The 26767-nt window shown below is 44.3% G+C and overlaps 1 protein-coding gene across 1 annotated transcript in view; it reads right to left on the bottom strand.

Moving 5' to 3' along the window:
* CADM1 (cell adhesion molecule 1) overlaps positions 1-26767 on the bottom strand; it is a 153258-nt gene that overhangs the window by 11563 nt on the left and 114928 nt on the right. Inside the window, exons 6-9 of the mRNA XM_065738301.1 lie at positions 20011-20110; positions 16563-16735; positions 13020-13091; positions 3306-3338 (exon numbers count right to left, since the gene is read on the bottom strand). Of these exons, the coding sequence (XP_065594373.1) occupies positions 3306-3338; positions 13020-13091; positions 16563-16735; positions 20011-20110 (378 nt within the window). The remainder of the gene's footprint in view (positions 1-3305; positions 3339-13019; positions 13092-16562; positions 16736-20010; positions 20111-26767) is intronic.

The raw sequence follows: 26767 nt of genomic DNA, 5'->3' as shown, positions 1-26767 counted from the left end.
TTTCCAGCTTAGAAAATAATTTATCTGCTCTATTTTGGACTACGATGTTTTCTCACCACTCCTCGCTCACATTGGGATCTTTTTGCAATACTAACCTAGGCTCCGGACTTCCTGCTCTGCCTGCTTCAGGAGAGACTTTGTTTCACCCTATCTCCTCATTAATTAGCGTTTGCACAGGCAGCACACACAGGTGCCCAAACACATGCCATGCACACAGGGAGCACAGCTCACCACAACGAGCGCTGGCTGCGTTCTTTCAAAGTCACAAAGAAGTTCATTAAAGCTCTTTGCCTATAAGAGGACGGGTCAAAACTTGGAGGGAAAAAAAAAACCAAACGTAACGTGTGTTGCTTTTGCTGTAGCAAAAAGAACACGGTGTACGAGGTCATGGCTGTTTTAGGTGCTATTGGGACAGGAGGCAAAAAGTGAGCTGGGGCATCTTACACAAAAGAGGGCAGCTACCTCAGAGGGCTGAGCTCCACAGCCTGCAAAAAGGAGGAACCGCATCTGGGAAGTGGTGGATTTGCATTAGGACCTTTGGAGGGGAACGGGACAGGAGAGAAGAAGGGGGAACGAGAAAAAAAACAACCATATCTGATTTCCCAAATTCAGGGCTGGCAGACTTCAGAGCTACTGCCACACCGATGCCTGCCCTCACTTTGCCTGCACGTAGGCTGGGAGCTGCGATTTCGTGGTGCGCCGGTGCGTCAGCCCACTGGCACCCTGACACGTGAAGTGCAAAAGAGAAGGGAAGGAGGGTTTACGCTCAGTAACCCCGTGTAGTGCAGTGCAGCAGAAGCACAAGCCTTCCTGCCGGCCATGACCATGCTGTTATTGGAGTTCTGGCAATGAACAGTGCAGAGAAAGGAGAAAGTGCATCAGAAAATTTACAGTTAAGCTCTCATTTTCAAACAGAAAGAGTTAACAATGTTCGTGCTTTTAAGTCACTCATGCATTGCTGCTGTTAACTCCATTCCATCAGAGAACAGGAATGGCAGGGGTTTTGCTACCACTTTCACATGCATACACATACAGGACTCCTTTTCCCCCCAGTCCTCTAGGATACACTCCAAAAAATGAAATGACTCAAAATTCCTTTCCCAGATTGAAGTATTGTGCTGGTTCCACACTAGCCTTGCATTTCATTTTCTTTGCTATCAATCTTTCTGGGTTTGGTTGTTGGACTTTTTTTTTTTTTTTTTTTTTTTTGTTCTTGTTATTTTTTCTTCCCCCAATTCATTTGAAATCGTTTTTGGAGAAAATCCATTTGGCTTTAGTTCATGCCCATGCATTTCTAGTCATTCACATACATGCTCACTCCGATTGGACATTGGTAAGAACAAATGGCCAACGTACATAAACACCTGGTATACCCATACACACTCCAGCAACACAAGCTTGGAAAGAAATCCCAGAGTCTTCACAGGAAAAGAACCCAAGAGGGCAAACACAGTGAAGTTTAGTACAAAAACAGGTTGGATTTTTAAGGCAGAAAAGTTTGCCAGAGCTAACTTGCTTAGGGTTGCTTGTCATTTCAGTTGTCAGTCTTATACAGAAGGAGTCCTCCCCTGCAGAGGTTAAAACACTCAGAGCCCTTCCTCGAAAAAAAAAAAAGCATTATTTGTATGGCTATGACAAGTAAGAGATGAAAGCCACCAGGACTTGTGCTTAAGAACCAGGTGGGTCACTGTGGTGGGGAGCACCCTGCTCTGACAGCCCTTGCTGTCCCCACACTGGGTCTGTGCTCATTGCACAGTGATGGCAAAACCCACTGCACAGCCCCAAGGGCAGAGTTAATGAAGTAACATTTATTGAGTGCTTAAATAAATCAGCCACCTTCAATTTCTATTGTGGTGGAAAACAGTCTCAACTCCATGAAAAATGCTAAATGGTTTATCTGCGTTTTCCTGTAATTTTATTCACACTTTATCATCCATTACCAAGAGCTACCGAGTTCTCTTTTTAAGCTGTTACTTAATTAAACCATATTCATTGTCTTTTTCAATACCTTCAGAGCCTTCAAGGCTTTTCCCCACGGGTAATGATGGGGTGATTAATGTTTTGCCTTCAACTGACTTTCATGGGCCTTAGGGTAGTGCATGAGAGATGTCACTTGGGACTCCTATTACCTTGCCATGACTTCCATGGCCACAGCTCCAAACTTAGTGATGCTGAACCCCAACATTAAACACAATGTACACCGGGAGATCAGCAACAATACAGAAAACAGAAGTATGCCTGAATCCTTTGGTTTTGGAAAAATGCATCTATGTAGGTTAGCTATTTGGAACCAAAACTGCTTTTCCCTCCACTGCATATGGGGCATCACTGCTTAAAACTCAGCTCTACTCAGTCCTCCGTCCACACAATAGTGTCCAAGGTGCACCTTGTTGGGAGGAGGCAAGAAGAAAAGGTTGTGTGGCATCGCAGACTTTTGGCATTTCACATCAGTAACTGCAAGACTTGATTTACGAACGTTAAGAAAATAAAACAGAAAAGCAAATATGGTTTAGTCAATTAAAATCGTCAGAGGTTTTGGTTCTTCAGCTGAAAAGAGAGTTTGTGCCAAAAAACTGCATGCTCAACTTTCAGTCTGAAGTGACTGTTTAGGCTTACTTTGAAAATGTAGGAAGCTAAGGAAGCTGTCAAGCTGTTAGCTAGACTTCCTTGAGCAGCTGAGAAGGGTTAGTTTGCTAGACTGCTATGCTGATAAGAAAGTGTTGCTATTTGTTTGTAAAATCTCCTTCTGCAGTGTAATAACGAAAACTTCCCTCCTGATCTCTGAGGCGAAGGGCTCAGCTGCCGAGTGCCCGCAGAACACCAAGCACGGTGCTCAGCTCGGGCACACCTCCCAGAGGCCATTTCTTCTGGACTTGAAATAAAAGAAAAATGCTGAAAAAGTCACGCATCTCTTAAGAAATAAATTGCGTTCCTGTTTTCCCCTAGCCAGATTTCATCTTAGTGCCCAAAACGATGACCTCGGTAACAGAAATTACTGAAAGAAAGTCACTTGCTTCCTTTGTGCTCCTCTTACACCAGTGTCATTTCCACTGCGTTGGGGGATCAGTGCTGGCCTTGGAACTGGGACAACTGGTTATGAAACTCACAACTGAAACGACAAGCCTAGACAGACTTTCAAGCCTTAAAATGTGATATTTATGAGATCGGTTCACTTGAAATGTGGTTTTCCCTTGAAGACTGCATTTTCCTTTTTTTTTTTTTCTCTTTTTTTCCTTCCCCTTCCCAGGCTTGTCTTGCCACTCAGCAGTGCTGAGAAATAAGATAAACAGGAATGTGATACCAACCGTGAACTGCCGGTTCTGTCGTCGCCGTTGTGTCTACACACAGGAACAGAGGATTGGAGGAAGGGAAGAAACAGGAGGAACAGCATGCAAAAAAAGGGAAAATGGAAAAAATGGAACAGATAATATATGAGCAAGCTTTCAAAGAACATTGCGTGACAAGCAATAATAAAATGAAAGGCAAAAAGCATTTGAAGTGAGTTGCACTGTTTAGAAGACATGCCTCTAGTTCAAAAGCTATGAGCCTGAGGAAAACAGTAAATTTGTCTTATTTTTTTTCCAGGACCTTGCCAGAACAATTACTGGTGGTTGTAAAGTCAGGGGAACGTGAGATGGGGAGAACACCAACACCAACTCTTCTGTTGGCAAGTACCAAAACAGAAGCTCAGGAGCAGCACAAAGAGCTAACACTTGGAATATAGATTTTATGCATTCAAATGTTGCCTGCATCAAAATGCTCCCTGCAGTCTAGGCACCCACCACCTGCCAAGGGCAGGGAATGCTTCAGTTTCTTCTCCTTCACCCAACACAGGGCACTTCCAAGCATCCTAAAGCCCCTGAGGCCAGGCCACACTTAGAGCTGGCAAACAAAAAGGATCCCTTAGCATGCTACACGTGTACACGGCCTTGCATTGGCTACACTGAGCTGTGCACCCACAAGATGCAGCATCTTTTCAGTGCAAAGCTGGAAATGGGCAAATGCAGACAGACAGTACCCATTCCTATACCACAAAACATATCCTGAATTCTGGAGTTGAGTTTTACTGGGTCACAACCTGAACTGAACTTTTTTTCCCCGTGGTTAACAGATTACTATACTATAATGTATTTAAGCTTTATGGTGGTTGTTATTCTGAAGCTTACTTTACTCCACTGACATTGCAAGTCATGGGGAACGTCTTGGAGCAGCTGCCTTGCCAAATAAGTTTCATCCCTTCATAGGTGTTTGAAATGTGCAATTTTAGAGACTGACCCAAATTCACAGGTTTTTCTAGAGAACTCCATCCTGACAGTGCCCTGTGTTATTTCAGACACCACCGGGTCTAAATCTCATTTCAGTCAGGTTATCTAGAGTCCTGGCTTATTTAGTTCCCGTTACACTCAATTTTCATCTAGTCCTACATATCCTCCTCTGCCTTGATGGAACATACACAGGTGAACCTGCTGGCTGCTTGCTTTAAAGGGCTGACTCTTCAGATCACAACCAGAACTCTGCAGATACCTACCAACACTCCCAAGCCAACAGCAAAACCCAGACATTGTCACCCACAGCAAAGACAGCTCCACAGGACTGCGCTCGGTTTGATGCAGGCAACGTTTAAATGAATAAAATCAGGAGTAGAAGTGGAGAAGCACTCTACCATGTGAGTTTCTGTGAACTTCCCTGGAACTTCAGTTTTGTACCAACGATGGACAATTCGCAAAGGCATTTCCCCTGATTAACATGCTGTCTGGACAACCCTAGGAAGGAAGGGTAGCCTTCCTTCACATTCAGAAGAAGCAGTGGAAAAATGAGGAGTGATTCCTTTTTTAACTTAGCTGAGGACAGCCCTAGTCTGGTTTTCTGAAGCAGCAGTGAGGACAAGAATCATATACAAGGTATACACAATGCTCACAGATACAAGGTCTACATGCTTTAATTATCAAAGCAAAACAAATAAACCCTGCACAATTTAACAAACTACACCAAGATTTGCATAACAGATTATCAAGCTGTCATTAGCCTGTTTCCACTGCCAACATAGACTGTTCTCATCTTGGCAATCAAATCTAACACACACTTAAATATGCTAGCACTTGTTCTCCTGCTGGGAACTCTGGTGGAGGCTGCAAGGGAAGCCTTCCAAAGCACAGATGAGAACAAGAGTGGGATTCTTCCTTGTTTTCGAGTTGCAATCCCCAAATAATGCCTCATTTTAACCAAGCAAATGGTGAAGGGGAAAATGGTGGTGAAGGTGAAGGGGGAAGTTGCATTTAGAAAGGATTATAAAACCGAGTATTAATTCCTGAGATAGCATCTCGGCATCTATAAATAGTCTCAATTTACTGTCTTCCTGAAACAAAAAGGTTACGTCAGTTTTTACACTAAATAGAAAATCTGCTGAAAGCAAACTTGTGTTCACGTGCTGGAAGAGATATTAGTCAAGAAAGAGTGCAAACTGGACAGTGCATCTCGCTTCCCCATCTGGGGACAGAGACCAACAGGTTACAAAAAATAAAGTTCTCAAGCAGTTGTAAGTGCGAACAAATATCCAAGTCAAACAAGATGTTGGCTGCAGCTGGAATGACAAAGTTATGATTAGCAAATGGTTTGGATGATTGCAAATAGGAAACACAGACCAGATAAAGTTTAGCATGAGTTGTCTGAAGTCCGTTTCAATCCCAGCGTTTTCTTTGAGAAGAAGGACTGCACATACACAGTGCTCCGAAGAGGAATAATCTCATGTTAAAACGAAGCAAAGAATACCCCCCAACACACGCACACTACTACAGGGGTTGCATTGCAAAGGAGAGAAAAACTGTCATTGTTGCTTTGGTATGAAATTAATGAATACACGCGAATCTGCGCACATGCCAAGCTCCACCGCTGCTCTGCCTTATGTGAGAAGGAACATTCCAGACCCTGCAGCGCTGCTGCTGAGACAGCCCCAAATTTTAAGACAGACAGGCTAACCTGAGCCCAGCTGATTCAATGTACACGCCATTTGCTATCACTTCATTTTCAAGAACCATCTCTATATGCCAGACCAGACACACAGACCTCCGCAGATCAGACTTCTGCCCCAGATCGTGGGTGAGAAACCATCTCCCCTGTCCTCCTCTGATATGGAGTGACAAGAACATACACGGTGTGCTTCTGACTTCGAAGCAAGCCCTGAGTGACGGGTGTGAGCACGCACAATGTCGATGCGCATCGTTTCAAATGAGCTGGTGCTCAACGAGGGCTGTTCTACACGACGTGGCAAAGCAAAGCAGAGAGGATGAGGAAAAGCAGAGAGACAAAGAGGCTCCATCCACTTAGGCACTTTTCACCTTAAGATAAAGATGAAACGGACAAGGCTTCTTTTCCTGATTTCTACCAGGAAGACTCGACAAAATTTGCTGCATGAAGAGTAAAAACAGCGTAACGGTCCTTCGAAATCTGCCTGTACAGAAATTCATTAGGGGACTGATTCATAATTAGACAAGGTACCCAAGAAAGGAACTGTGGGCCTCAGCAAAGTGTTTCTCTTCATAATAACCTCTTTTTAGCACCAGCAGTAAGAGCAGATTTCACCACGCCAGACCCTGAATGAACGAAGACAGTGACATACATTGTGCTGTGATACAGACGGTGTCATCTGCCAAATGAGAGCACCCGTGCATGGCCCAAGTTTTGGGCACTCACCACTCACGTTAAGGGCTACGCAGCCACGCACACACACACACACAGAAGCACACATTCATAAAATTACTGCACGAAGGCATCTGGGCAGCATTTAGTTGAGTTACGAGCTCCACTGTTATGCCTTCTCATTTTTTCCAATGGATTCTCTCCAACTTACAACAGTTCACTGAGTGTGACGGACTGGGCCCTTGCAACCAGCCCATAATTAGTCCACGGTCTCCAACAGAACGAGGGAAATTAAAACCCTGGTAGCAAAATTGAATTCACAAACTCGAAGGCTTATTCTCTTCTGTAATGCTACAGCCTCGCATCAGAGCTTCAAAGCATGCTGCTATTGCAAAGAGCATCGCAGCAGCACCTACCCCAAACCAAAGGCAAAATGCACGTTTCATATAGACTCTTCTTAAAAAGAATTCAAGAGATATTGATAATTATAGGGACCCACTCAATGCAGTGCTTTTAAACTTGTTCCTTAACCCGTCGCAGCCTGAGCACTGACCTATGCAAACCTCTGGATTTCCAATGACCTCTAATCCCTGTTAGATGCTAACAGCCACATTGTATTTCAGTTACACTGTGGGACAGTGAGGGGCAGAGGAGCCCCAGATCCCCCCCATCCACAATCTGAAAACCCACAGTGATCCTTTCTGTCTCCAACGCTACCCTGAAGGATGGATGAAAGCCTACTTTGTGCTACGATCCTACACGATGAGCCTCAGTAAAGCAGTTCCAGCTTGTACTGAAAGCATTTGTGCATGGGCATGTTGCAATGCACCCCAGAGACAGTTTGATTTGGAGACCAGATGTTTCACAAAAATAATCACAATCTGTATGGAAGCTGTGTGTGACAAGAACAAAAACACTCCTAAATTAGCGCTGCGGCTCAGACTACGCCTTCGCATGTCTCTCCATCAAGCTCTGCGAGGGCTTGGTTTTTACCTCAACCCCTGAATGCAGAGGAAGGGAACACCACACCTAGATTTAACTTTGGGGGAAGGCCAACACTGGCTCTTTGGGGACTGCAAGTGACCTGTGTGCAGAGAGCTGCAGCTGTGGTGCAAACCGAAGCTCTGTGTGGACATCTGCACCAGGAACCAACACAACCGTACCTGATGAGATACCAAGCCTGAGAAGTGTGTGGGTACTTCAGTAACCCCCACGTCGCCTCTTCACCTTCCACAAACCCACTGCAAGGTAATTTGAGCCAAGAATGACTTACTGCATTCTTCCCACCCTCTCTGTTTTCAGATTCCTGTTGGAATAAATCCTACCCAGCAGCGGCTTTCACACACAGCCAGCGATAATCAGCAAAGAACCAACTTCTGCTGAGGATTAAATCGTCCTTTTCCTCATTTCAGAGAGGTTCTCTGCACGTGACCTCACAGTGCGCAAGTGCACCGTTTCCCTCTCAATCATTTGAGATATCCACGTATTATTATTTCTTAGGTCACTGAGATGGGGTAAAAGCACATGTTTTGCACGGGCTACATAGAGCTGGCAGCTCCAGAGCCCTCAGCCAGCAGTGACAAAGCAACCTCTGCCCCTGTTCACCTCCACAGGGCATGCACAGCCCCTTAGGCAGAAGGGAGAGCTTGGCCAGCCCCACATGCCTCATACTGTATATTCTAAGGGACTTTTGGTTTCAACCTGCACTACAGACATGTAATAATCATGAAATCTGCCAGCCTGGCACTGCTGCAAGGTGGACAATTTTTGCAGCATCAGCAGCACCCAGTGCAAGGCTTGAAACAGTGGTGAGGCGCGTGTGTTGCACCCCCAGGCCTCCACTGAAACAGCTGCCAAGACGCCTGCAAGATCTACGTGCAGACAAAGTGCGATAAATGCACATATACACGTCCAGGTAATTTTGCAGACCCTGGGCTATGGAGGTGCACGTGCTAAGCAAGTCCAGGAGGCAGCAAAACAACACTGGAAATAGCAGGCTGAAGCACTCCATTCTGTGTTCTGCCCAAAGATGAGGGCTTTGCTATTATTAAGAACCTTTATCTCCCAGGAAACAACAGCTGTCCAATACCAGCATTTCAAGTAACGACTGTAGGGGTAATTCAAATTATGCAGTTTGCTCTGCTGTATCATATTGTACATCTTAATGAACAAAGCCACAAGGACAATTTGAACTGATAAAAAAGAGCTTGCCAGCGATAACAGCTGAAACACCAAAGGACGGTCAGAATATCAATGCAGTTGGAGGATATACTAAAAAGATCAAACTGTCACACAGGAAATCTTTTCAAGCACCTACACTGAAGCAAAGCAACAGCGACAGAGGAAAAGCTTTAAAGGTCGTGCTGTTTTGGAAACTTCACCACTGCTCTGCTTTCCCTTCTGCTGAAAAAAAAAAAAGCAGCACGTTAGCTTTGCAGAGTTTTGCTGTAATCTTCCCCAAAACCTCCATGCCGTAAAACCACTTTATCAGCTCAGCGTGCCTTTGTAGGTCAAGCCTACAGAAGCCCTGAGACGGGATTTTGATTTGTCCAGCAGGAACAGCTGCTAAAGGGACACTGTGCTCTGCACAGGGACCTCAGGGGGCTGGGGAAGGATTGTGAGCACAGCAGGGATCTTGCTGCACCCAGAGCTGGGGAATAATGACCACATTACACCACACACCTACACACTGCACTACCTGTCCTCCTCTATTTGCTGTATCTGCCGCTCCGGCTCCTATTTTTCATCACTCAAAGATAAACTCTTTGAGGCAGAATTGCATTTCCCTGTCATGTCTGAACATAGCTCGACTAGAAATACTGCATGTAAGCAAGTACAAAAGATGCCTGTCGTTGGAAGCTGCTCAAAATGAGTAACTTACCATGCACACGGAGTAGCAAATGCAGCCCTTTGAGATTGTTCTGTTAGATAGCTTCAGCGGGGAAAAATGAACCCAGAACAGGTTATCTCCGATAACTCAAAAAGAATAACTCCATGAAAATGTTCTGTGGGCAGCTCACCTAAAAACATGAGCTATGGACACAGAAAGGCCTCTCTTCCCCTGCCCCCTACCTCCCCCTTTTCAGTTTTGATTAAACCAAAAAAATCTCTTTGTACTCTGCGGTTTCAGGGGACACAAACCAGTCCAGAAATATATCAGAAATAGGAAAACGGTGAAGGAGAAGAGATTGGAAATCCTCCTCACCCTAAGGAAACGCTTCCTGCTGGAAGAATGCTTGCAGCTATCTCCTGCAGGTGGAAACCAGAAGCACTCCCCTCTGCAAACAAATCCATTATGCCACAGCAGATGAATCTTACGACATTTTGGTGATGACAGGAATTAAGTTTTCAACTGTCTCTCGGGGCTTTAAAAAGTGTTTCAACACTGCTATGCCATATAATTCTAAAGATTATGTTAATTTGACCTGGGGGTTATTTTTTCTTTTATTTTTTTTTCACCTACAAAATGAAAAACCAAAAGTACATTCCCATGGTTTCCTACTGCTTGGTTATGGACTACTGAAGAGGTTAAAAGTCTATCCAGGATCGCCCACTTTCCTGGGGTGCAGATGCAGACATGCCACTTGGCTAACACACACACACAACACATATATATGATATTTATGCACAAAGAAGCGAGGCCAAACCTTAGCTCTTCTTTGTGAGAGAAGCAACCAATGTGAAGATCCATGTCAGGAAGGTTCAGTGCCACATCAGCGTCAGAAATAATAGAGAAATCTCTCTTATCAGCTTCTTCTTTAGATGTGGTACTAAGGGACATGGTTTAGTGGGGAAATACTGGTGACAGGCAGAAGGTTGGACTGGATGATCTCGGGGATCCTTTCCAACATGGTCATCCTGTGATTCTTGTTAAAAAAACCCGTTGGTATCAGCTAACATCATCACATTTTCACTACATTTGGAGCCTCTTCAGCACAGAATCATTGAATCATTTGAGTTGGAAGGGACCCTAAAGGTCATCGACTCCAACTCCACTGCAACAGGGACAACTACAGTGTATCAAAACCAATACAGAAATGCATCGAAGACACAATGGAAACCTGTCCAGGTTTTGTAAATGGGGGGACAGCAAACAGGTACGTTCTCCACCATTGAAAATAAAGATGTGAGCAAAACATAGGGCAGTCACATGCTCCTCAGACCACAGCACTTCCACAATTCTGCTTGTAAAGGAAACAAAGCACTGTCAGCCACTGAGCCCTAGCATGCACTGAATCACTGCTTCGAGTCACACTTCCTCACAGTGCAACAACCTCATAACGGGCAGTGCTGAGCTTGTGTCTGGGGGACACTGTTAGGGAAAGCTACGCAGGAGGAACAGCTGAGAAATGTCATATCCGAAGGCCCTTGCTTCCTGAAGGACCACTGTTAACATGGAGCCAATTCTTTTTGGGAACCAGAACCCACAATGCTAAGCTTGACAGGGTTAGAGGGAGGCTTCAGCCACCCCGTGGAGGTACACGTCCAGGTTGTCTGATCACTGGGAGATGTGAGGTGGTGACAACTCACCCCACGGCATGTGGGAGCATCACGCTGGTGGCTCCTCAAGGGCTGAGGAAATCCCATGATCCTCACATGTCTGGAGAAGGACCACAAGCTCAGTTTAGGTTAGGAGGGCTAAGGTTTGAATGCTGGATGAGAAACATTAGATGGGGAAGCAGGCTAGAGAAGAAAGAGTGAGAATTATTCAAAAACGGAGTTCCCTCACATTCTGAGGCAGTCAGCAGTGATTGCAGCAGAAGAGCAAGCAACAACACTGCTATTTATTATTAACAGCCACTGCTACAGAGTTTGAAATTGCAGGTGAGGTTGGCATGCACTGTTACAGTCCTCGGGTGATCCCTGCAATGACAGGCTGATTGTAATTCAGTTCCAGCAAAAAGGACAGTGGTTAATGTTAGCAGGCACTGACACAAATGCAATGGGGTCACTCAAGCATCAGGACAGATTCCTCCTTTTAGCCTTCTATAATTCACAAATTACTGCAAAACAAAAGAAAACTGAACGCGTGTTGGTTTGCACTGAGACACACTGGACCAAAGTTTCTCTGCAAAGGGCTCTTAGGGAGACTTAGAAATAATGAAGTTTGAAGCCTATTCTGAAACGAAAATTGGTTAAGAGATTAAAAACAGAGAACTGAAATAAAGTGACTAAATCGTAAAATGGGAAAGCGTCCTCAAGCATCTGGGTGCCTGGAGTTCAGGAGTATTAAAAACCACCTGGAAAGAGGAAGACAGAAAATGGCAAAGTCCAGACAACACAATGACATATGAAAGACAGCGCACAGAAAGTGCATATTAAGGCACATTGGAAAACTTGCTTGTCCATGCTAGTGGAGCCTGATTTGGTTATAAAACCTCAGGAAGGAAAAAAGCCACGAGATGCCCCAAACAGGACTGTTAAAGAGTCAGCCAAGGAATGCCATCAAAGAGTATCAATGCGAAGGTATTTACAAAGGGGAGGGTTTACAGCAACAATAAACATTCAGCCATTCACTTCTCAATGGCCCACTCTCACCTTCCGTTCATCACTTCTACCTCAAAAAAACCCCAACCAAACAAACCCAAATAAATAAAGCAGCAAAAGCAAAAGCAGCCGTTGGAATAGAAAACATCAGGAAAACAAAAATGGTGATGCCAATGAATACAACAAAATCAGAAAGGGCTTTGTTAATGGGTGGAGAGGGTCGGGTCTAGTGAGGAAGTATGACGGATACGTGTAAAATAGAGAGGTGTATGGTGATCAGCTGGTTGGATCTGTTCATCTTTTCTTACCGGACAGGCAAAAAAACTCAGCATCCTTAAAGCCAGCTCCTCAAAAAGGCTCCGACAGAGACTTTTTGACTCAATTAAAAATGACTGGTGGGACTCATTTTTGGTGGGAGAGTGAGGTACACAGCTTATTACAGAAATAGAAGGAACACCGATGCATGACAAGAAAGCATCTCCAATTACATTAGGTGAATTAAATCACTCAAGACCATACTTTACGCTTCCAAGTAATTAACTGCTCAGAAATTGGTAGTGATGGGGTTGAGGGTGAAACGATTCCCAGTACAAACCTAGTTCTAAGGCTGTTAATATCCTGCATTTGGAAGTACCCAGTATTAGCCACCAGTAACTGAAGCAAAAGCTCTTTCTGACATGGCGATTTCCATGCTTCAGAAACACCTGCAGTAAAGACACCCCAACTTGTTGAACTGCCAGATTAGGACTCACGCAGTGGGTGCATTTGAGAAAAAAAAATAAAAATAAAAATCAAGTGATTTGTTTGTTGTTTTTCCCCAGGCTTCAAGCTCTGCTTACATACACAAAAGACAATAAACAGTCAGGACATTTTCAATGGTTATGAAGGTACCATACCTGTGATGGTGGTAGGGATGGTGGTGGTAGTGGTGGTGGTTGTTGTGGGAGGAGGGATAGTTGTGGGGGGATCTGGATAAAATATAAAAAGGAAAATAATAAAAAAGCAAATTAAGAAAAAACAAGCAGAACACAACAGCGATCAATAATGACCAGAGAAAAACAAGGATGCTAAGAAGCAGCATGGCTGTTGGGTGCCCTTCCTTCTCTAAAACCAGGTGGGGAACTTCCAGCTGGCTTTAAAGACCAAGGACCAGATCCCCAGCAGCTGGACGTCATCCCTAGCTCGATCCCCATCAAGGGAGCTATGTGTAGACAGTCCAGATGGAGAACCTGGCCCAGAAACTCTCCCCCTTTTTGCCTCTTACAATGCTCAACAAAATAAAAAACAAAACAAAACAAAACCCAGCATAAATTAGTCAATGAGTGAGAGAGAAAAATGGAATGGGAAAGCTGTAAGAAAAATAAACTGCACACTTTCCACAACAAAAAAGAACAGTTTACATGTACAAAGAAAGACACAGTGGTGCTTTGTTGTTTGTCTACATATACATCTGAAATCCAGGTGGGAGGTTTGTGTGAGGGGCCCTGCTGTGCTTAACAGACTAAATATCAACAGCACACGAATATATCTCACTTTTTTTCCAGGGCTGTTAACTTCACTATTCTTCCTCTATGAATACACGTCAGCAGGATGTTAAAAACTACTTCAAAGATAGTAATAAATACAAAGAAATGAAAACATCGTTACTGAATATCCATTTCACCAAGATCTTTTCATAAAAAAGTCAGTATTTCTCTGACAATTTTACTTTGACAGTCTTGTTTTTGCTCGTAGTGCACTGTTAATGAGAAACACAGATATGGAGATGCTTCTCTTTGTAACTAATAACCACTTCTCAGAGACACTTGACCTGCTCAGACTCAAAATGCTGCCGCTCTTCCCAGTATTTATATTACGTACATGGGCACATCCTCATCAAAACTATTGGGCAGGAGGAGGTAGATATGAGAAGATGTAAAAGAAAAAAATATGTATCAACGCCCAGATGATCAAACTGAATGTGCTAAGTAGTTGGGAAGACTTTGAACTACGGATTCATTCTGCAATAATAGAGCATGAAACATTTCATAGGCTTTTGATTTTAGGTTTTCTCTATAGCACGTCAACTTTCCATCACTAACACATCTGCTACTCTTTTATCTCCAAGAAAGCTCTCAGATTCCCTAATTAATACATCTGAACTTTAATTATATGCTGCACCTTTATTGTATTCTGCACAACTTCCTGAAAGTTAAGAGATATTACCTTGGAGTTTGTTCCACTGTGGAGACAGCTAGAAGAAAGTGGTCATTTATGCTGAGAGCCATTTTGTCCTGCTCCTATGTTCCAAGTACCCCAGTCCCTATGCTCATGCTGGACAGCCTTCCCACTCTTCTGCCCAAGGTCCAAGATGCTGTCACGTCTCCATAGGAGAGTGGGAAGAATGACCCTGCCCTTCCACCAAGCCAGAAGCCATGGCTGAACCCAGCTCATTTCCCAAACTGCATTGGGGACGATGCTGTGCAGCAGGATTTTCCTTAATAAATGCAACAGAAAGACCGTGTGCTAATTGTGCCTGAAGTTTCTAGAAAATGTGGCTGCCCATAGGGAGGAAAAGTGTGAAAGGAATTGGACAAACAAGTGTTGTCTTCTGTGTGTGTCAATGCAACCAGACATCCTTACACCACGTGTGCAACAGAGGAAGGTGAGCGAAGCACAGAGCAGCAGCAGTTCTTTTGCAAGCCCTGGCTGCTGGCAATCACTTGCACTTACTACCATTGAACTGCAGGTACGTTCATTTGGTGTGGAGACTTAAGTCAGCCCTACCTGTCGTGGAGTGTGTCCCTCCCAAGGGGAAAGGGATCTGGGGGCTGAGTTCCAGCGGGCAAGCAGCGAGCAGATCCTCCTGCAGGCTTTCACACTACTCCTACAGAGGCATACAGGCTGCACAGCCAATATACTATTCACTATCTTCCAGTGGGGAGAGGAGCCAAATGCAGCAAAGTCTGGAGAAGTGCGTGCTTTCCACTGACACGTGAAGGGAGACCAGCTGCTCCTCTCCAGGCTCACCACAGCAACACCAGTTTCCTTCAGGTTTCCTTGAGGTTCTATCCCAGGGGATGCTCAAAGCCCAGTCGCTTCCATTACAACAGCAGCTCTGGATTTCTCCCATCTGAACTCAGAGTTAAAGGAGTTCTTTATGTTGTCCAGAGTGCTGAGTTGTAGTGGGGCACAGCCAAATGTGCAGGAAAGGGATGCAGAACCATTGCTTGGCCATGAGCTCCTGATAAACCATGAGAAGCCTTCCTCACTCCACAAGTTAACAGCCCCTGGGAAGTGCATCACCTTTACTGTTAAAATTCCTCCTGGGAACTTAACCTTGAGAGGGGGGAAGCACTGCATACTGGAGTCTTTCAGAGCTACAGACACCAGAAAACTGCCTGCATGCTAGAGTATAGGAGTTCAATTTCAGCACAGAGCTATGAAGTGTGGTACTGACTTCATTCTTTGGGCAAGTTTCTAAGCCTGGGCCTAAAAGTGGTCCCATGCCAGTGGCGGTGTTAGCTTCCCCACTATTTAGCATCAGAGAGAGAATACAAGAGAATTTGGACTGCAGGGCTTCAAGAAGCTGCTGCATGGAACAAACTTCAAACCAAAGCACACTACTGTCCCATCCAAATAACAGGCAATACCCACCACAAGCTCAGCTCCGCCGTACAGTAACCACTCCAGCAGCTCAAGTTTACATACTCAGCCCAGGGAATTCTTTGTAATTAAAGTAGGGGATCATTCTTCAAGTGCCTTCTGAATCTTCATTATATGCAAACACCTCGTGACAGGAGTACAACAAGGTTTAGAGCAATGGTAAAATAATGTAGAGGAACTGAGGAATTAAAGTAGGTACTTAATAGCACTTTAAAAAGAGGCTGAGACATGTTTTAGTGTCTGCTCAGCAGTCACAGATAGGCTTAGGACATCTCATTCCTCCAGTTTATTTACTGGTTTGCAATTACCAGGGAATGCTGGCTGACTCTTCAGTCATTTAACTCGCTAATAAAAGACTGAGGGAAAAAAACCCACAAAAACAACCCTGTACCACTGCTGATGACACTGAAAAAGGGATCACAAAAAGGAAAAACGAATCATCAGAAAGTCCTGCAAGAACTGCCAGGCCAGAGAACTTCCCAGTTCTCCTCAAGCCTCCACTCCAGCTTTGTTTGAGCCTTCATCTGACAGCACGTGCCTCGGTAAGCCCCCAACAACAGCTCCAGAGAAGGGGAAGTGAATGGCTCTGCACCTGATGCACAACACCGAGAGTTACAGAAGCAAAAGAAACGCTTTTCCAGCCCTTAGCCCACCCCAATATCAGGGAGGTGTGTTGGGAGCTATCTGTAATCCTTCCAGGAAGCAAAACGTTAACTTCTTTAAAGCTTTCAGAGAGGGGGATGTTGCAATTACGTGTAAATGAGTCTAGAAGAACGGTGGTTTTTCTCACGTACCGTATACAAACAGCATGTAATCCGCATGTGATTTCCCCACCGCGTTTGAAGCCTCACAGCGGTATGTACCATTATCTGTTTTGTTTAGGTTACTAATGAGAAGGTTTGAACCAGACACTACAACGTGTTGAGGCATCTCATCATCTACTCTTAACCACCTCATGTCCGTAGGCCTACAGAGGAGGGAGAAAAAGAAATAATCACATTACTATTTTCCTATGGTAAAGATGGCATCTTCAATAGTTCATCCACAGACAGAAAGCCCAAAACCAAGAAAAACTGTAAAGAAACAACACATGCTTTTTTGCACTACTCAAGCCCAGATGCTGTCGGGCTTCCTCAATTTAAATTTATATTAACCCCACAGGAAACTGTATCCAGACCTTAAATTTTCTGAAGACACTAATGCAAGCAGGAAGAAAGTTCATTAGTGGTTAATCATTCACTTATCCAGTACATCTGAAATCTTTGAGGCCTATGGACTACACGTGCATCCATAGGGTGCTGAGTGCAGATCTGGACACGTGACAGAACAAGTACATCTGCATCAAAGTTTGAACCATTTCACAAAGAGATGTGATAGACTTATTTACTGCAATTTTGGCTCTGCTGCTCAGTGATAGCATTTTAGCTGCTAGCAAACAGGAGAACCTTTCTTCTCTCCCCAGTTCTGCTTCTCCAATTGGCAGCTTGTTTCCTGCATCCTTTTACTAATGGAACCAAAATGAGTATCACATTTGGATAATTTAGGGAATGAAATTAGCATGTTTTGTTAGAGCTGGTAAAGCCAGTAAGAAAAACAAATGCAGCAGGGCTTGGGGAGTTGTTGTTATTATTATTATTACTATTATTATTATTATTATTAAAATCTTTAAACAGCAGTAAGGACAGATCAGCTATTTCTCTGAGACAGCTCATACCAGCAAGAAATATATAGGAGCTTTTAGGCTGACTAAACACTGAGCTCTGAAAAAGGGGAGGTTTAAACCATCACACAGTTTTCAGATCGCCTATTTCCAAAGGCGAAGTTTGCAGGTCGTATTTTGCTGGGAGCTAGTGCTGTTGAAGGTATCAGAAGAGCTCGAGCTTATGGCAGACTGCTGTAATAAAGTCAAAGCTCTTCAACTCTCAGCATCCCAGCCTCTCAACTGGAATGGCTGCAACACTCAATAAAACCCTTTGGTTATTGGTTGCATACTACAGAATTGACATCTGATTTTGGACAAGGGCTTGGCGTGCTCTTCCTTGCTTTGCTCCATCCCTAGAGGCACTCAAGACCAGGGTGGATGGGGCTCTGAGCAGCCTAATTCCTTAGGCAGCAAGCCTGCCCATGGAAGAGAGTTGGAACAAAATGATCTTGGAGTTCCCCTCCAATCTAAGCCCTTCTATGGTTCTACCATTCCCACCCATGACAGGATGGGCACGTAACGCATGGTAAGGAGGCACAACATACCACTAATGCCCATGCCCATGAAACAGCAGCTCCCTTGAGAGCTGTAGTTGCAGTTCTACCTCAACGTTTGGGGAAAGGTTTCTGATGCTCCCAGCTACAGTTTTCTAAGAGCTATTAGCAATTTTGGAGCCCGTTAGTTTCACACGCTATTTATGCCACACAGCAGCCTGTCCTCTAAGATGAGAATATCCTAAAAGTGACAATTTCAGCATCTTCCTACTTCTGCCATTGGGTTTTGCTGCGTTTTGGTTTCCCCCCATTGTCTAATCTTGGGCAGTAACAAAATAGAAATTCCTCCTTTCTGGCTTTGTTTTTTTCCCTGAGCTTCCCCCAAGCCTAATGTTCATGATGTAAAACAGTGTACAGAAATGCTCTTGTTAAACTGAAAAAACATCTCTGAACATCCTAAACTGCTGCAAAGAGCTAAATGCAGTATTTTTTTTTTACTGTACATTTTCTTCTGTTTGGAGAGACATGGGCAAAATGACTACATAAGTAAATGCCTAGCACATCACTAGCATCACCACAACATTAAGTGGCATAGTGCCTGGGAGAGGTGTCTGTCTTAGTTAATGTGTGTATGCCTTATTCATTGCCTGGAAAAAAAAAATAAAGAAGTAAGGAAGCCTATTCATCAAATTCCCTGCTGATAGCAAATGGGAGGAACTGCTGTTACCCATGAGAGGAGAAATGCAAAGGGGCTTTGACAGATTCTGAACGGGGAGTAGGGGATGTGCCAGCCTCTAATGTGCAGGGAAGGAGGAATAAACAAAATCATCTAGGTGAGGTAGGAGACTACTGTGGAGGATGACAGTATCACAAGCCTTCTCGCTTCTGAGCTGCACAGACCCTTCCTGTCCCTGCCCACAGAAGCAGATCTGTCAAACTAGATGACTTCAAGTTAGACTACACCTGCAGTACTCTTCAGTTCTGGGCACGCTACCAAGGAGACGCTGACAGATTTCAGGGATGTGTGCAGAAATCTCATGGATATGATGAAAATAAAAAAGGATAGTAAATACTTGACAGCCATAAATCCAAGTGGAAGAGGAAGTATTAAAAAAAAAAAAAGTCAACGAAATTTAAATTAGAACAACAATGGAAGTGTGGAAAAAAATGTACCCTCCCTCATCAGGAATTTCCTAATGCATAAATCTCTTAAACAATATAAGAAAGCCTCAAGGGCATGGCAGAAGGGGAAAGAAATAAAACCTTGCATTTCATAGAAACAACACAGGTCACCAAAATGCGAGAATTATCATACAGTCAATACAAACAGAAAGACGGATTGCCTTACCTTACAGATCCATTCCACTTTTACAAGTGCTCAATTCTTTGGGCCATTCATACTTCTGCATACTTGCACCTTATTAGGATTCAACACACAGGCCACTGACCTTGCTTTTGCAGATTAATTGCAACCAATTGCCACCTACGCCATTCCCTGGGGAAGAGATGTACGGCTGCACAGTTCCCGTGCTGCTGCCTGTCCTTTCTGCACCAGAGGGCTTGCTCCTCTCCTGGGAGTCCTAACAGCACAAATTCCTCAGTCTCTCTCTTTTTCTTATATATATATATATACATATATATAAATAAATGCAAATCAAAATAGATGTCTTAATTTAAATCAATTTAAACCTGTGGAAGAGGCTGCCCAGAGAGGCGGTGCTGCCCCGTCCCTGCACACAGCCAAGGTCAGGCTGGACGGGGCTCTGAGCACTGATGGAGCTGTGGGTGTCCCTGAGCACTGCAGGGAGCGGCACCACGCGGCCTTTGGGGGTCCCTTCCACCTCCAACCATTCTGAGTGAGTCTAGGGCAGCACGAGCTCGGGTGCAGAGAGGATCTCTCCACTCTTTCATTCTATCGCATCGTCTTCGCAGCAGAGAATGGCGTATTCAGTTTCTGCAAGAGCAAAGGAGGTGGAAAACACCCACACGTTTCAGGGGCACGGCTCCGTCACAGCCTGGTCCATCCTCGGGCAGTTCCCAACTTACTGTGGCTTTCCAAAAGCTGCGCACGTCAGTTCGAGCGGCTCCCCTTCTCTCGTGAGGCCTTGCACTGGGTAATTCTGAGAAACCCGCACTTGAGGCTTATCTGCATGACAAAAACATCATTTCATAAATTTCCTTGTCAGACGGAATCTGATTTCTCCGCACCCAACACCAAAAGACAGCCGTCACCACCGCTCCTCTCGGCCCCCTCGACGCCACGCGTCTCATCAGTGCTTGCTATTTTGCTCCAAGACAGAGTGATTACCAACAAGGAACGCGAGCAGATAGGAGATCTGCACCGACTACACACCGCCCTTCCCCAGGAAAGGCATTTTGCTGCACCAGAGTTTATCTCTGAACTCACTCAAGCTAAAAGGAACTCATTTGCCTTCATGCTAAGGTGAAACCGGAGATATTTGTGGTGCTCGGAATTGATGCGTTTTATCGTGTATCATATATTACTGTATGACAACACCTTGTGTCTGCGCATATTAATACGCCGGGGCTTTACAAGAGATGCTTGTTAGAAACACAGAAAGAAATCACAGCCACCGCTGCTTTTGTTTGAACAACTGAAGATTTTCGTTAGCCGAAATGAAGCTCTTCTAAATCCTAAAATAAACACAGAGAATTAAAGCATTTATAGTTGGGGAGGCAGCTCAGACACACGTTAGCAAAACCCTGCAGGAAAAATAAAACCCACAAAACCAACCAGAACACGCTGGAGCCCGTGATTAGAAAATTCATTACCTCCTATAACTGCAAAGCAGATTAAGAACGTAATCTGAGCTGCAGCTAAAATGCTATCAGTGATATCAGTGCTACGGTTGCCATTAGGCCACGTGTGTCTTTCAACTGTAAGAAATAAAGGAAGGCGAAAATAAATAAATAAATCGGGATGCATAAAGGTTGAGACAATCCAAATGTTTCTGTTTCCTTTGAGAGTTAACTGCTACCACAAATATCGGCTTGCTGCATTTTATTAACTGTGTTCAACTCATTAACGTGCTTCCTATGGAATAACAGAGATCAGGAAAAAAAATAAATAAATGCATGTCAGGATTTGAGCAATTTAAACTCCCCTAATTTTTAGTAATGGAATAAGCTACACCAGTAAATCCCCTCCTGAGATGATGCACTGCAAATATTTTATGAACAAATTTCCATTACAGATGCTTCCTGTGGCCAAGAAATTAAGGAGTATCTGTGTGCAGTTCATGGTGTCACGGACACGTGTTGCACATGAGGTGCAGAGCCCCAACTCCACTGGAACCACGAGCCTGATGGATGCCTTAGACACAAGCTGACCCACAATGTGTGATGCTACGGTACCGAAGGGCTCATGGCAGAGCAAGCCTGATTGGATGAGATGGTCTTAGAGGTCTTTCCCAACTGTCATGACTCTGTGGAAGAGAAAACCCGTGTTTACAAGGGAATGCGGAGGCTTTCCTGCGTGGCACCCAGTGCTGAGAGCCACGTGCAAGACCTGCTGCAGCTCGCCTCTTCTGCTGCTCCAGTGAGATAAATTTCACTGTTTCTAATGAGATGCTTATCAGCTGTCAATTACTTATGGAAATCAAGAGGAATACACTGAAGGCTTGTTGTACTGAGAATGAACTGCAAATGAAGTAAGCTCTCCCAAAACTACAAGAGCTGAGCCCTTCCATTCCATGGCTCCTCCGTCTTCATTACTCAAATGAAAGAAGCAAACTGAATCCATACCACTTTCTGCCCACCTCTCCAGTCTGTCCAGGTCTCGCTGAATGGCAGCACACCTTCCGGGGTGTCAGCCACTCCTCCCACCTTCATGTGATCAGCAAACTTGCTGAGGGTGGACTCTATCCCCTCATCAAGGTCACTGATGAAGACGATGAACAGACAGATGTTGGGTCCCTTTCCAACTCAAACCATTCTGTGATGTCACGTACAGTATAAATCTGGACTTCATTAACACACAGTTGTACTTGTGAAGACAACAACATTCCCAATAGAGTCATCACAGTGAATGTCTCTTTTAAGCAGGACTCACCAACAAGCAAGTAATTACAGAAGGCACTTATGGAAATGGGAAAACACTTCAAAATGCTGAAAGATGGCCGGTCACTCTGGAGAACTGACATTTTAATTAGGCATGTGGTATACAGGGAAAATTCCACTTGCTTTGACCAAGAATCTAGGGCAGGCTGTGAGGGTTTTTTATTTTTTTAAGGACAGAAATAATCTTTAATTCTACTTCTGCTGCTCAGACCAAGTCAGTATCTGTTTTCTTCGGATTATGGACTCTTAAGTAAAGCTCTGTAAAATGCCAGATCCTGAGCTCAGCTCCTCCCTGGAATCAGGACATTCAGTAACCAACACCACCAGCTTGTGATGTTTTTCAAGGTCTGTACCAAACGTTTGCCACCTATTGACCACTTCATTAAAAAGGCCACGTTCCAGTAGTGACATCTGTGGTAGTACAGTGTGGGGCAGTCCAGGGCATAAGCAACAGCAGACGAACTTTTACAGCCATTCCAACTGCCTGAAATCCTCAACTCGGAACTTCATAACATCACGCTGCCGGATTACTACATAAAAATAAATGCTTGCATGTATGCTTCTGAGCCACAATATACTCCACTGGCAGCCAATTAGATGTAACAACCTCAAGCTATTTCCTTGTATGCCCATTTCTAGTGGCTTAGAAGGAAAAAAAAAAGCCTAGTAATTTAATAAGGCACCTTTATTAAGCTAAATTCATTCAAAACCTACGAGTGATATACAAGGTTAAATACCAGTAGTCTAAAGGTTACACTGTAGCAGCAACCAATTTGAAAAACTTATTACAAAACCATTCTGCATTTGATGAGATTTCTTTTACAACACACGCATTGTGTGCCTCAAAGACAACTGAAAAGCAGCCTTCAGAGAGGCGACAGCACGGCCTGCTCCTTGCCTTGCCCATCAATTATGGTGTGCATGAGATGGAACCTCTCAGCCTCCCACACTCCTGAAGGCAACCAGGAAAGGAAAAGTAATAGAATCACAGAATCACTAAGGATGGGAAAGTCTTCTAAGATCATCTAGTCCACCCGTCCATCAATACTGCCCACTAAATCATGTCCCTGCGTATTACACCTTGAACACCTCCATGGACGGTGACTCCATCAGCTCGCTGGGCAGCCTGTGCCAATGCTCAACCACTCTTTCTGAGAAAAAATTCTTCCTAATATCCAACCTGTACTCAGCATACTTCCCCCATGGCTATCGTGCTATCAGTGCCTTATGGTACAGTTGGACTAAGGCTCTTCCTACATGTGTGGTATTGTCCATGGCTGTCAAGTTCCTTTTACTTTTCTCCACAATTGATCCAATCTTCCAGCAGCATCTCTATTAAGTCTGCACACTGAGACATCTGCAGGACTTCAGGATTGGACTCACTAGCGCAGTAGAGAAAAACCATCACCTTAGCCTCAGTTCCTTGCTTCATGCACGCAGGGAAGCACTGGGTCTTCCGAGCTGGTTTCTCTACTGAAGGCCTCTGCTGCAGCACTCTAACTGTTCCACTCCCAGGATATAGTTCCACTTCTGTGAAGAAGGGATACAGGCTGCACTCACCTTCCAGAGTTTCCAAGTGCTGTGGTTCAGAAATTACCCAAACACTCTAGTCATTTTGCATACGCCTTGACTCTTCTTCTTATTAACTGTTAGGCAGTTTTGTGCCATCAGCAAAGATTATTAACAGTGATTTTTTTGATTATTATTTTTTTTAAAGAACTTCTAAATGAGTCATGGGAGCATTGAAGAGCATCAGGCTAAGCACCCAGGCCAGTGCATTTACTCTAAAAATACCATCGCTTGCTGATTACTCCCTAATGACTATTCTTTGAGATCTGCCAGTTAGTGATTTCTTAATCCATTTAAATGTGCGCTCCATCGATTATGCTTAGCTCTCATTAATCAGTCAGGATATCACGTTATACAGAGTTCAGTGTCTTACAAAAACCTGAGCCCATTATTTCTACCCATTTACTTTCATCAGGCAGACCTATGATCTCAAAGACAGGCGAGCTCATCGTCTCAAGGAGTGACACCAGACTGATTGTGACAGCTTGATTCCAGCATGGCCCAACACTGGCTCTGCTGTGTGGGTCTGGGAAACCAGGGCAGGCCACAGCCTTCGTGCCATCCCTCCAGGCCTCCTTTGGTCAACGGGTCCCCCAGTTTCAAGAACCACGTAGAGGTGGCACTGAGGGACAAGGTTAGTGGGCAAGACTGGTGGTAGGTGGATGGTTGGGCTAGGTGATCTCAGAGGTCTTTTCCAACCTCACTGATTCTATGATTCTTTGATTCTTTTGCTGCCTTTGTCGTAACACACCAACTGGAGGAAGGCAGCCAAGTTTTGCTGAGAACATTTATCTCGTTTGTAAGCGGACTAAACCCAATGGCAGCACGACAGGAGGCAGCACATCTCTCTGCAGGCAGTAAGTGCTGCGTGGTAACAGCATGGGTTTCTCCAACTGCCAAGCCTGTGGTTGAATTCCCACACACTGCAGCCCACGAGGATGCTAACACATAATAGATATGACTCCTACATGGAAATATGACCTTAAATAAAAGGATGGTTTACTTGGGAAATACAAGGAGGCAGGTGAATGATGGTTATGCTCTTGCCCTCATGTCTCCCCTATGAAACACAATCAGAATATGCTTAACGAGGAAAACGAGTGCAGTAAATCTAAGTGTGTGGCTGTACCCAATAATTCCACTGCTACAAGCTGCAAAACATAAACTACATCGCACTTGAGGTGGATGTTCTTTGGGGCCATGCCAGTCATCCCCGAGTTGAATCATCACACTCCAGCAGCTCCTGGTCCTCCAGCAATCTCAGAGTGATACGGCTCCTGCGATGCAGCAATCTGTCCACTCCAAGCATAAAAACTGCACTGAACAGTCATTAATACCACAGTTAAAACATTCTGGAAAGCATTTCTTCAACAGGAGAGGCGTTTCTCTGAACTCAGCCGACTCCTAACGCTCACCAACCACCAAGAGTGAGAAAGCAGCCAACCCTTCCTGGCCCACAGCATGGCCAAACTGCAGCTGAACATGTACATCACAAAGTAGTGACGTGACGATACGTGGTCAGTTCCTTCATGGCAGACAAGGGCAGTGAGCACTGCCTGGGGGGGCTTTGTAGTGCCTGACTATTTGCCAACTGAGAAAATTACAAAATGGATTCTTTCAATGATTCAGCTGAAAATGTCCATGCCTGCACTGTAAAATTAGGTAGCGAATCCAAGTTTTTAAATCCATTTGGTGATTACTGAATTAATTCTCCAAGTGTGCCTCTTTGCAGAAATGATGACAGATGGCGTTCTCAGGAGATAGATCCTGCAGGTCAAGCAGAGTTTTTGCCCACTTTAGGTAATTCTGGCTTCCAAATCACCCGGAATACACTTTAGTGCCCATCTGAAGAAAGATGGTTATTTCTCAGAGATCCTCAGCTCTGCTTTGATCTCTGTCCCAAACTAGCAAGCTGCATTGTCTATAGAAATAGCAGTAATAAACCATTCTCACAATTTGTCTCCTGGCAGTTTTCTATATCTCACTATGCTTGCACGTATTCAACAGGAATACATCTTTCAACACTAAAAAAGAAGTAAGAGATGTTAACATCTATACACAGGCAGGGATGCAACTGTCACCTTTATCCCAACATCAAGAAGATTTGCTCATCAGGAATGAAGTCAGAGAGAGCACGGACCTGGCAACCCAGCTCTTTCTCCCCGGCTCTGACAGGGGCAGAGCCACCTCTGACATCAGTGGTCAGGACTGGGCTCTTGGGGACTGCACCCCAGCAGCACGCCATGCTCAGTCGTACTCAGGGGAATGGGAAGATGTGTTGTACCTACACATTCCTGCCTTCAGTATTTAGCTGTGTGCTCCTGCTGAATGCTTCCAAAATGCAACGTCCAGGCTGTGCTGCATGCTTTTCATTCCCAACAACACTCCTCTGAGAAAACCTTATTAATGAGCTTGCAAACGAGCACCCAACTGGGAAATGTCACAAACAAGAGTGGCTAATGCCCCAGAAAATCAAATAACTGAACACTTGGCTGATTGTGGTACTTTTCATATTTATAAAAAGAGAAGGAAAAAAAAAAAAGCTTTAAATCAAAGTTTCTGAAGAGGTCAACACCTCACTGAACAAAACAACTCATTTATTCATTTTAAGAAATCTCCAGATGATAAATTACATTGATGTTAATCACTTCACTGCATACTATGCAATTAATATCTGTACTCGATAGAAACATAAGGATTACTGAAGATGTGACAGAATACATATATGGTTGATTTTTAACATAATTGGGTGCAAAGCATTCTCCCATCATAACAGCAGAGGCCGCAACAGATTCCTTCAGTGCATATGTTAGAAGTACACTTGTAGCTACAGAACATGCAATTCATTACAACAGAGAGGAGGGAGAGGGAGAGAGAGGGAGAGGGAGAGGGAGAGGGAGAGAGAAGAGAAAAGGAAGAGAAGAAGAGAAGAGAAGAGAAGAGAAGAGAAGAGAAGAGAAGAGAAGAGAAGAGAAGAGAAGAGAAGAGAAGAGAAGAGAAGAGAAGAGAAGAGAAGAGAAGAGAAGAGAAGAGAAGAGAAGAGAAGAGAAGAGAAGAGAAGAGAAGAGAAGAGAAGAGAAGAGAAGAGAAGAGAAGAGAAGAGAAGAGAAGAGAAGAGAAGAGAAGAGTCAAATCAGGACTTCCACACTTTCAC

The sequence above is a fragment of the Cyrtonyx montezumae genome, unplaced genomic scaffold (genome assembly GCF_038088225.1).
Source record: "Cyrtonyx montezumae isolate F1298 unplaced genomic scaffold, pur_monq_1.0 scaffold_22, whole genome shotgun sequence".
NCBI classification, from domain to species: domain Eukaryota; kingdom Metazoa; phylum Chordata; class Aves; order Galliformes; family Odontophoridae; genus Cyrtonyx; species Cyrtonyx montezumae.
The sequence above is the reverse complement of the archived record's forward strand: the minus strand, read 5'-3'. Positions and strand labels throughout refer to the sequence as shown.